At 40.5% G+C, this 12,328-nt stretch overlaps 2 protein-coding genes across 7 annotated transcripts in view; both read right to left on the minus strand.

The window, feature by feature from the left end:
• The window catches only part of limch1a (LIM and calponin homology domains 1a), a 29,093-nt gene extending 25,099 nt beyond the window's left edge, over positions 1 to 3,994 (minus strand). For 4 of the 6 annotated variants that reach the window (XM_019259208.2, XM_019259207.2, XM_019259209.2 and 1 more), the window contains exon 1: positions 3,478 to 3,994. In XM_019259208.2, coding sequence (XP_019114753.2) covers positions 3,478 to 3,588 — 111 coding nt within the window. In that variant the 5' untranslated portion in view covers positions 3,589 to 3,994. The remainder of the gene's footprint in view (positions 1 to 3,477) is intronic. The other 2 variants (XM_019259210.2, XM_027283338.1) reach the window with 2 other exon arrangements.
• A 1,887-nt stretch (positions 3,995 to 5,881) lies between these two features.
• uchl1 (ubiquitin carboxyl-terminal esterase L1 (ubiquitin thiolesterase)) lies at positions 5,882 to 12,007 on the minus strand. The gene is made up of 9 exons (XM_010749816.3): positions 11,888 to 12,007; positions 11,775 to 11,786; positions 11,247 to 11,375; positions 10,170 to 10,311; positions 9,325 to 9,410; positions 8,713 to 8,760; positions 8,104 to 8,173; positions 7,962 to 8,020; positions 5,882 to 6,965 (listed from the first exon to the last, which is right to left on the minus strand). The coding sequence occupies exons 1-9, from the start codon at positions 11,918 to 11,920 to the stop codon at positions 6,882 to 6,884; spliced, it is 663 nt and encodes a 220-aa protein (XP_010748118.2). The 5' UTR covers positions 11,921 to 12,007; the 3' UTR covers positions 5,882 to 6,881.
• Between the last annotated feature and the right edge of the window lie 321 nt (positions 12,008 to 12,328).

Here is a 12,328-nt window from a genome sequence, read left to right on the forward strand (position 1 = left end):
GTCCAGCAGGTTCTCGTTGATCGTGGCTGCTGCTGTGGTCCTGCACGACATCCACTACACATATTACTACTGTCATTATTGTTGCCATATCTCCATTCGTTTATAGTTAGTTTATGATTTGCTGCTGCTGTGCATCTGTGTCTCTCTATCTCTATCACAAGTTCCACTGCTACTGTAATTATTTTATCATTCGTTGTAATTGTACAATATGTTTGTGTTGATTTGTTCTGTACACGTGACATCTATTGCACGTCTGTCCGTCCTGGGAGAGGGATCCCTCCTCTGTGGCTCTTCCTGAGGTTTCTTCCACCTTTTTTCCCTGTTAAAGGGTTTTTTGTGGGCAAGTTTTTCCTCACTCAAACCGAGGGTCTAAGGACAGAGGGTGTCACTCTCTGTACAGATTGTAAAGCCCTCCGAGGCATAAAATTTGATTTGATTTGATTTGATTTGCAGGACAGATGAAGATTTTAGAGGCCTGCATTAAGGTGCAGCGTGTTGCAGAATATGGCAGAAATCCAATATCACGATGTTTTTATTGGTGTATAATCGCCTGAAAATAAAAAATTTGAATTTTGAATTGAACTTTTATATCTACAGCCACTGCAAGCACTCTTTCCTGGAGTCCACAATGTTTCTACCAAGCAGCAACCTGAAGTGAAGCCAATGCAGAAGTGCTAAAGGCTGTAATTCCTCAAACATCCACTTGAGGCTGGCTACAGAAATGAGTCAGTCTCCGTAAGCGTCCATGTTCAAATGTCCAACTTCACAGCACAAATAAACATGTTTACAGCCTGGTACAAAAAACAGTTTTGGTCTCTACATCTACACTTACCCATTCATATTATATTAAGGCCTAAAGTTATGCATAATTAACAGGGCTTTGATTGACAGATAGATACATGCTTGAGCTCCCAGGCTCCCAGTCATTTGGCCCGCCTCAGGTCTGCCGATGATCCACGTCCTTGCCGATTTTTAGATTAGCCGGGAAGTGGAAGAGGTAGGACTACCACCAACATGGTGGCGGCCAGTGCTACACATTTTGGGAAATGTGCAGGTGACGTCATGCATACGCTGTCCATTCTTTATACTGTCAGTGGTTTCTACAGTCCTGAAAGCTAGATGAACTTAGGACGAGGGACGTATTGAGTTAAGAATTATTTTTCCATAAGTGCAAAAGTAAAGATTTGAGTATACTGTGTTTCTGAACAGTATTTGCATTATCAAGCCATTTGATAAAGTATTTTTACATTTGAATAGTTGGCTGTAATGCTATTTATATTTTTCCTGTACATATTTTTAACAATCTGAAAAGAGATGGTTGTAATGTTATTTTTCTGATGGCCTTTACTCATTGACACCAACATTTTTAAAAATATCCACTTCTAAACATCAACATCTGAAAACGTTTGCTAAATACAACAAAGCACACTTGTGCTTTAAACTTTGAAGGAAAATGTTTTATCTCTTTTAGATGTGTGTTATAGATATTTAAACTTTTCTAATCTTTTTTTGTGACTGAGGCAGGCACAAGAATGACTTGATTCAGAAACATCCAACCTCTTCATCATTCAGTGAGGGGACAACTGTGCACATTTGGTGGAAAATTATCTGTGCACATTAATATCCTGAAAGCCACAAAAATAGGTCATAACTGTCTCTCTAATTTTATGAATGCTTATCATTTTGATTTTTCTTGAACTGTATGTGGGACAGACCTGAACTGGGTGGATGGGAGACGAATGATGTACTTCTGTGGCCACGGAGGAAAGATGCAGCCCCAGGCAATCCATTTAACTTTGATAAAGACAGACAGAAAAATACTTTGCTTTCCTGTCCTGTTAAATCATTTATCTGGTGATTAAACTATCCACTTTGGTGAGTTGTTGTCTATTAAACATCACGGAAATCCAACATATCCTTGGTAAAGGGGGCGGCAGTAACACGGTCCTAAGGGAGTGTGGCTGGTTCATGTCCATCATGGACCACAGTATGGAGTGTGGACTGGTAGCTGGCACTGCCAAGGTGCCATGAGCAAGGTACCCATAACTGCCCCCATCAATCCGCCATCTGTCTCCATGTGCATGTCTATGAGCCCTTTGTGTGAGTGTGTGGTTATATTCATCCTCAGGCTTATATATTTGAAACTGAGGGATCAAGCTTCTTCTAAATGTATGTTAAAGGATCAGTGTGTAAGATTTAGTGGCACCTTTGAATAATCAATCGAAGTATGTTTTGTGGGCTTATTTGTTTGTTTTATTGTAACCAATGACAGTATGTAGAATAGACAGAGCATGATATGATATGATGATATCACCTGTTGGTTTCTGAAAGCCATGTTGGGTGTACTGCTCCTTCTGCCTTCCGGCTAATCTAAAAGTCGGCAACAATGACGTGGATCATCGGCTGACCTAAGAATGGCGCCTGGTTGCTCAGACGAGCCATCTGTAACGGCACCTAACTGTCAATCAAAGCAACCACGCTGTTAATGTATAACTTTAAGCCTTAATATAACTTAAACGGGTGGGAAAGAAAGAAATTAACTATAGAGACCAAAACTGTTTTTTGTACCAGGCTGTAAACATGTTTATTTCTGCGGTGAAAGTTGGACATTTTAACATAGGTGCTTATGTAGACTGAGGCCCAAGGAATTACGGTTTTGCACTTCTGCATCTATCAATCTATCTCCTTCTACCCACCACATCCTGTAAACATCCACACTAGTTAATTTTGTTGTACTTCATAACATCAATTTTCTCCAGTCTGAGATACTAGTTGGTGGGTAGCTATCCTAGGGACCAGCACCGTGATGAAAGTAGAAAAAAAAATAGGTCATAACGCAGCTCATGATTCACCCTCTGTCCACCACGCTCAGGGCTTATAGACAGAGGCGTTTATAGCCGGACAGATGATGATGATGATGATGATGATGGTGGTGGTGGTGATGGTGGTGGTGGTGGTGGGAGCACCACAAATGATAATCTCATCCGCGTGCTGGTCCAGTACGGTGCAGTAGCATCTCGTGCGTGACTGTTGGTCCGGTTTCATAACCATGGCAACCGGAATCCCCTCGCGCCTGAAAAAAGGGGGCGTTACTCATCCTGGCGAGTAGAAAACAAGCTCCTCGACCGTTAGAGGATAAACGGCCACTCTGCGCTTCACTGTGTGATTGTGGTTTATATTTAAACGCGTTTGGTGCTGTTTAAAAGTCCCTCCACGGTGCTGGCTTCGGGTGTTAAATTTCACCAAGAGACACACATGTGCTGAAACTTTTGACACGGTTTGTCCACACATGCGGCCGTGAGCCCGTCGTCCCAACACGGTAACACGACACTGCATCGTCCCCACAACAGGTGACGATACACCGGTGCTGTAGGGCTATGTATTTATATCCCCAGTATGTGACCGTATGGCCCATTTCTGTCCCCGCTATGCTGTAGAAGCAGCCCCCCACCACACCTCCGAGCCCCGGTCACTTACCTCTATCCATTTCTGAGCCTCCTGGCAGGCTGGTTCGGGATGGTTCGGCTCCAGCCGCTCCGAGTCGTTATCTCGACCCGCTTCTGGGCTAGCCATCTCTGGACTGGCCATTTAACGAGCACCGGAGAGTCTGTGTGATGACACGGTGTTAAGTGATACGTGATAAGACGTGTGTGGTGGTGCTCCCCTCCCCGCACTGTCAGTCCGTTATCCTTCTGTTCGGCTTTCTACGCCGCAACTCCTCGATGCGTTGCCTGGCCCCCTTTCGTGCTCCCTGTGAGCCTTGCTCAAACTGAAGCACGGAGATGGAGAGAGGAAAAAAAAAAAGAAAGAAAGGCTCTGGCGACCCCGACGCTGCCTGCAACACGAACCAGGCGCTAAAAATAACGATTGTTGAACGCCACCGAACTGCGTGAGGCTGACGCTGCTGCCGCGCAATTTAGGGGACGTGAACGCGCAGGCAGGAATCTATGCGGGGGAGGTCGAGAGAGATAGAAAGAGACAGAGGAGAGAGAGAGAGAGAGAGAGAGAGAGAGAGAGAGAGAGAGGATGGGGGATTGCAATGGATGTCCCGTTATTTCACAGTTCCCATGAGTCAGCTGGAAGTGGCTGTTTGAAGAGGTCTGCTTTATGCTTACCTGAGCAATAGAAAGTCTACTGGCTTTAAAATGGAGAGCAAATGTAAAAAAAAAAGCTCTGTGAGGGTCAATGAAACATAATTTGAGGTAGCTAACATTTATCACAGGGACCCCAAATGAGAAACAACACCTTTGAATCTTCAAATCAGAGCCATATGGATGATTTTAAACTGAGGTTATATGAGCTCAGACACCAAAAAGCCTGAATGCAGGTTTAAACCCTTCTCCACAAGGGTGGATTACCAAACAGGCAACTACCCAGGGGGCACTCAGACCCCTCATAGCTCCCAAAAGCCCCCAGGCCATGTTTATTGTGTTGTTAATTAGATTTATTGTAAATTAGTTTGGGAGTATGCACCAACACAGCACACTATAAACTGCATTTTTACTGTGCTTTCACTGTTATGTGTCAATGTTTAGTTTCAACTGATATTATGATTAAATGATGAATATTCCTAAATATAGCTGTGTTTAATCAAATTACCACAAACAAAGTGAAAGTCAGAATACACAGTTGTGTGCCCTGTAGCCAATAAAGGTATAAAAATTTATATTTATTATTAGTCTGGTGGGAAAAGAACACATTCTTTATTAATTTATACATTTTTTAGCATTTAAGGAGTCAAAGGAGTCTGGAATAAGCCTATAACATATCTACAAAGAACATGTTTTTAATTGCAAAAACCCTAAATGACCCTTCTACAACCCTGCCTTTGAGACAGCTTTTCTTTACTGCCATTGACTACAACTTACACAGCACAGAATCAATAAATCGTAAAGTTTTATAAACTGCATTTCATACATTGGTTAAAGAACGGCTTGGCAGTCATCAGTTCTGTTGTAAGTAATCAATGCTGTTGATAACAGTTGTGTACATGGTGGGGCTGATAGCCGCTGACCCTAGTATTGGATGCAAATGTGACTCTTTCAAACAGAAGGTCAAACCTTTATTTTACCAAATCACCTGAGTAGAGAGGTAAAGCCTACAACCAAAACTCAACCAGTTTGCTCCCATATTTCTTTACCATATAGATATCAGCCTTTGTTTCTATTTGGATGAGGACTACATCCCTGCTTGTGGAAGGGTTTGTGCATGCCATCCTTTTTCCGAGTAGTGATGGCACTGCAGTTCTTTTTCATCATTTAGGTCAGTATCACACTGGGACTGCTCTTTTGCAACACAGAAAAATGTCTTGTGTTGGTATCCACAGTGATGAGTCGAGTCACCAGACAATCTATTGACAGCTCTTCAGTCGTCCTCCTGTTTCATCCCTTCACATCTGAACTGCAGCTAAGAACAGTCAGGATGAGCCTCAAGCTGTGAGGGCCTGAGGACATTAAACACTTCATCACCTCATGTGACAAAAGTATGAATGAGTGTCAGCGGAAATGTAGACTGGTGACAGGGGGAAGTCAAGCAAAAGATAAAGACTGTTGGGTTTTAAAGCAAGAGCTAGAAAGGTTTAGGAGTGCAACTAATATTTATTATGCATTAATCTGATTAATATTTTCTGGATTAATCATTTTGTATATGAAGTGTAAATTCAAAAAGGCAAAGCCCAGAACGTACAGGTATTCAATAGACTTTTATAATAAAAAAATAGCAGATTGGCATTTTTGTTTGAAAAACCATCTTTAAAATATCACTTAGAAAAATAACTTTTAAATTCAACATAACTTAGAGTGGCTGTTGCAGATTTAAAAAGGTGAACAAGCAAGCCTCTATTTTTCTACTAACGGATACAAACCACAACAGGAGAGACATCCAAGTTTAATGGTTGCTTTATTGAATTCCCACAGCTGCATCACCAGTAGAACTACAGCAACAAGTATTTAGAAAGTGCAGAAAGGTAAACAATTAGTGCACAGCCTAGACATAAAGTACTATCACCCTGCACTGAACGACAACAACCCAACATAGAGTAGCACTTTATTTTGATGGTCTTTGTGTTTGCAAGTTTTCTAATACTGTATTTGACTATTTGAGCCTTGGTAGATTGTTAACTTAAGAGCCATTTTCACACAAAGTGCAAATGTATTCACTAATCTGTGGAAACTAAACAAAAAAAGGAGGACAGCAATCCACAGCTGTAATTTTGCTCTTCTCAAAGAAATCCTTAGTTTTTCAGAGAAATGTCAGAGTGACACCAAAGAAGCGCACTCAAAGGTTGCGTGCATGTTCCGAACAATGGTTAAATTATTCCTACGGATACATTTGGGCTGTTCTGAGGAATGTCAGATCCTTATAAACTCAACCACACAAACTGAAGGCAGTCAGAGACACAGACAAAACATTTCTCCGTAGAAGTTTTCCGCCTTTTCTGTCTCACTCTTCATATTTCTCTTCATTGGCACAAAAGGTATTTAAGCATTTAAGTTTGAAACAGATGCACCAATGATTACACACACACACAAAAAACAAACAAATGCACACGAGCAGTGGCGAGATCTGACCTCATGTTTTACAGTTGTCCTTGCTGAATGATAAGTCACAAAGAGATTTGGACAAGCTTGTATCAGTTAGTGTCAGCATAACAAAATGTTTTGATGGTGCGATTGTGTGTACACGTGCTAAAGAATGCTTTGTTCATGAGATGAAAGTACAGTATGTGGAAACATCATGTGCTTTATAGTGCATAGTGTCTGCAGATAGATGTGTGTGTGTGTGTGTTCACAGGTATTAATGGGTGTCTGCTGATTGTGTTTGTTGTGTGAACGCTCCAGGACATTTTGGTTTACGATGTGGTCATATGTTCTACCGAATATCTAACTTTGACAGAGAGCCACGGAGGAAAAACGGACCTCGCCGTGCTCTCTTTCCATGAATCCACGGCACACTTTGGCTGCATCCTGGACATGTTTGAAAAGAGGAAAAAAGAAGAGTAGATATGTTTACTCTTATGCAATATGTTGATGTATTTTTTACTCAGGTTTCATTCATTATTTTTGCTCCACTGTACATGAACTAGAAACATTGCAATTTTTCAAATGAAAAACTGAAATTTGCAAAGTTATTGTAGGTAAATGCATAATAATGCATAATGTTTTGTCCATTTTCTGTTTCAGCTTAGTAATAACATGACACACACATTCAAAAATTACTTAAAAATGTCATGTATAAAGTTGTAGTAACGAGAGATGCAGTTGACTTTTATTCTCTCATCATACAAAGGTAGTATCAGTACATTTCCCTGATATATAGATAATGGTATTTGGTCAAAATTATTAATAATTGATTATGATATTATATTTTGCCAATATTTCCCAGTAGTACTACTTGAGTAGTTCTTCTTCCTTTAAATGAGATCCATTAAATCATCATCATAACATTTAATGTTGTTAATGTTTTATCACTAATGTATTTGGAGCCTCCTTGTTGTTTGATGTGATGATCTAAACAGTTGTTTAAGTCATATTCATTATGTTTTTCATAGACAGCGCATTTATGTTAAATATCCAATACCTAACAAACAGGCCTAAGGAGCGACGGTTCTAGTGTAAGGTGAACCATAATGGCAGAAAATAGCATTGCTTAAATAACAAGCTATCCTTACATTAAGATTATTTTTGTAGACTGATGTTTAATTTGTGTTTCAGACTGTTCTTTATAGTCCCCTCTTTTTTTTCCTTTTTCTTTTAAGATGAACCCTATTGGAGATGTGAGAGTGTGCATTAGCCGAGTTTATTGATTGAACCAAGATACTCAGGAGCGGCCACTCCCTAGTATTCCAGTTTGATATCATGACTCATCACAGACATGCATGTTCATAAAGGAGCCTGGTCCTCGATTATATTTCAACATATCCAGAACTGACACAAAATCTTGATGACCATAATTTTACCTACCGCTATGAAGGAGTCATCTTTGGTATCTCCGTGTTTCACTGGTCCATTCATTTTCCCATCTTAAAACACAAGTAAGACAGTTAGGACTGCACAACATAAAAATACACACATGAATCTACATTGTGAGATAACATATGCTTACCAAATTCATAAAGCTGGCCATTTACATTGACAAAGGCAATAAAGTGGAAGTTGATTTTGTCAGCTTCCGGCTGTGAAAGTTGAGATAATTCAGAGTTCATGCTGTACAAAAAGACTTCATAAAACAAACACAGCACTACATTCATCTTAAATACAGTGTGTCATCTCTCGGATACTCCGACACAGTGATAATGGTCAAACTCCCATCAGGCGGTCTATGTGAATGAATAAAGACAGATCAATAACCCCCCTTCATTACTACCTAAATTACTGTCCTCTTCAGGTTGTCTGGGTTTAGTGAACTGGCGATGCTACCAGGAATAGAAATTATTTCAATAATACTGATGTTTAAATGTCATTTAACTGACCCCCAGAAAGGAGAAAGGGGGAGAGAGGGAAATGTGCATCTGGACAGAGAGAGGAAACGGAAACTTGAGCTTTTGTATAATGTAATTATTGAGTCTAATTCTCAGGTTTGGTAGTTAAATTAATGTGCAGACTGGAATCTCTGAAATGGTGTCAAGGAAAGTGACAGCTATCTCATATGAATGAGTGAAAGGGGTATTAGATGACAGCTATCGACAGTTCATATTGAGGTTAAGGATCTTACCCTGCACTGGCCCTGCGATGCAACCTCATTGTGAGCATCACGGATGGCCTGGAGAGGAAAAATTTAGAACATGTCAAGTTTAATACAGCTAAAACAGATCATTAGACTCAGGTTTGAGGTTTAGAAGGCGCTGTCAAAGTGCCCTTGATAGGACAAGGATTTAGAAGTGTCTGGCGCCCTCAAGTGGGGGAAAAACAAAAAAAAAATACCCTCAAAACAAAATGTAGGTTATCCAATACGAACAGAAACGTTCTAGAAATTAGGAGTTCACTTCAGGTTTTTTAAATTTATTTTTAAAAACAGTATTTTTAGCTGAGTAGTCATAACATTATAGATCAAGTATAGGTCATTCAACTTACAATTTAGAGCTCATATTTTTATATAAAGACAGTAACCATACAGACAGACAAAAGGGAAAAAAATACATGGAAAATTATTTGTTTTGGTTGTGAAGGAGATGCCTTGTTGACTGCTTCTGATATTTAGCTTATAGGTAATACAATCTCACAGAAACTATCAAAGACACTTAAGCTTCTGATGATCACACAGCTCAATCTCCTTATTTTAAAATTTAAAATATAGCAGCTTCAAGAGTGAGAGTTTTCATCCTACCTGGTTCTGCTCCAGATGTTTGGCACGGTCATCGGCAGACATGTTTGCAGTCTCATCTAGAAACTTCTTCAGGACAGAGCCACTCGCTAAAAAAGCCCAAACACAGCACAAAGTTAATCAGAAAGAAGTGTCACTCATTCAAATCACAACAAGCCACACCAAATAACCAGCCACTAATCATCACAGAGTTATTTAAAAAAAAGGGGGGGGGATTAATGGTAGTTCCATACATCTTTAAAAATGCACTTAATTTTGTTGCTGCAACACAGTTCAGCAGATACCTTTTAACATCGAACATAATGACATAAACCCTAACCCTGAACTAAGCCCTGGATTTGTTTTTACTGGACGGTAAAATTAGGCACTGCTCAATCAGCAGTCTATGACACACTGATTTTTAACCCATCTGTGTACCCATTCTTGCAGCTTAATAAGGTTAATCCTTTTAGTCATTGGTTTATACTTGTTCATAATACATATGAATGTTAAACTTAATTATGGAGAAGAAACTCCTGGAGAGTGCGGCAGGTATACAGCTAAACTAATGAGTTCTGTCAATAATTCAGACTTACATCAATAGGGCCATCTATTTTTATTTTAAGCTTTAACGAAGATGGTGAAAGTTTGGCATTTTTACCTTAGTCAAATTTACATTCAAATAAATGTATGATTGGTAATTTGAATTATGAAAGCAAAATATCTCAGCAAAGTAACTGCTGAGTCATTGATAGTCGCTAACAATGTTCTGATTGTTTTATAAAGCAAATATTTAGCCATATAAATTTTAGTATGCATTGCTTTGTACTTAGTATGATGATACCAGTTCTTATTTGATGTGCACTCACCAAATGCCGGCTTGCTTTTGTTGTTGGCCACAGCATGCAGCAGGGCGATGGTGCCACAGGAATTGACTGCTGTCTGCTTCAAGAAATAAACCTCAGAGTCTCCTCCAACCTTGTCTGTCTGCTGCTGCCTGAAAGACTCATGCTGCAGTACAAACACACACACACACACACCATGGTCACAGTCATCTGCCTATGAGAAAAGCCAAGTTAATCATGCCACTTGAGCGCATAGATTAAGGTATCAATTGCAAACAGAAATTAAAAGAACTGTGCAGTCTGTCCTCCTCCCAGGTTTTCATGGTTTTGAGAGGTGGTCCTGTGGCTCAGGCTCTCCCCATCTAGCGACACCAAAAGCTGCTTAACATCCTCCAGGATCTATACTTTTTATTTTAGTTTTTAGAATCTACATATATTTGGATTTTTGTCAATTGCACACACACAATTGTGCATACTGTGATTTGTGTCCTTGGATAGGGACCTCTCTTCCTGATGCTTCTTCCTTATTCCTTATCCAAATTCAGGGTCTCGGGACAGGGCGCTGTTTATTGTACAGACTTTAAAGCTCCTCGAAGCAAATTGTTATTTGTTATTCAAGCTATATAAATAAAACAGATGTTCATAAAGCACAAAGACAGTCTTTAGTTAGAGCTTTTCCACTGGAATGATTCTCCTTTTCTATAGTCCATATCATTGCAAATTTAATCAATCGTCAACCATTTAATTAATTGTTATACATTTTTATTTCAGCTGTTGGACATGGGGACGAGGTCTGCTACCCAAGATCACAATACAAGTAAAGCCTATCTGAGAATGCTCTGCAGTTTAATGTCAGTGCTTGACAAGATAATTAGACTTCATATTGAGTATTTAAAAAAAAGGTACGCATCTGCTGACTCATCTCCTCCTTACCAACCCAGTCTCACCACCATAGCCATCACATTACTCCCTCTCCATCCATGCCCTCCCTGCACCTCAGTCTCACCCCACCCCAGAGAGCCTGTATCAGTGACTCACCCCACCCTTTGGTCCTTCCCTTCCAGGAAGTAGCCACCACCACCACCACCCTATTGTTATCACCTGTTGTGTCAGTGGGAAGAGCAGCATCAAGGCACAGCATGGTTTCGGGACGGCGGAGAGTTGCTCATCCTCCAGCCCGACCACATCAACAAAGCGCCAGCTTTCACCCACTCCCAGGGAGCCCATGAGCTGAAACACAGCAGGGCAGGAAAATAAAACAAAGCACGATGAATGAGAGGAAAACAGCGACACATACACAAATGATCCCCTCTGTCTGCGCTCAAAGATGCTGCGTTGTGTTGGCCCAGTCCGACCACACCCTTAAGCCCAGACACTGGAGACAACACTGGGAATGATGCTGAGGACGTGAACGCCTCCTCCTGCATCTCTTTTAAATAACACCTGCCACTTTTTTTATCTTAAGTAGACAACATATAAACTACACATTGACAGTTGTGGCCTGTTAGCGTTTTAACCGTCGTCTTAGTAACCGCTCTAACTAGCTAGCCGTTGTAAAAAAAACTTACCTGACAGTTAAATCATCAACGGTTAACCGTTACCAACATGTCGCCATTGTTTGCTACTCACCATGTTCAGCATCTGAAACGACATAAACAGAGACGACAGGTGAGTTTGTTGACAGTGAAAAAAAACGTCACGGTGTTCAATGGAAGTTAAGAAAACACGGTTATTTCCCTCACCTCGGGGTTAATCTCCATCGGGGTCCACTCCATTTTGGCAATATTTTTTATTTGGGGCGCAAGTTTAAACGGCGGTGTTGCGTTTGAGCTCAGACGGTTACTGTCAGTTGAAGTTACCGAGCGGCTCACGCCGACTTTATGCTGCCGGTCATACCACTTGCCGGCAGACGGAGGGGGGTGCCGGTTCATATCAAAATAACCGGTGGCGTACATATTCAACCTGCCTCGTGAAAAATCACAGTGATTTAAACGATACATTTATAGCAAACACGGTTAGCTATGTTCTGACATCCTAAAAATACACATACCACCTTTAAAAAAAAAATAGGTGTAGATAAATCACACCGCTAAATGTGAGATTACTCTGGCTCTTTCTAGAAAGGAAGGAGTGACGTAGTGATAATTTGATATCAATGGTGCCGCTTAACGAGTTTAATGTTT

This window comes from Larimichthys crocea, chromosome X (genome assembly GCF_000972845.2).
Source record: "Larimichthys crocea isolate SSNF chromosome X, L_crocea_2.0, whole genome shotgun sequence".
Taxonomy (NCBI): domain Eukaryota; kingdom Metazoa; phylum Chordata; class Actinopteri; family Sciaenidae; genus Larimichthys; species Larimichthys crocea.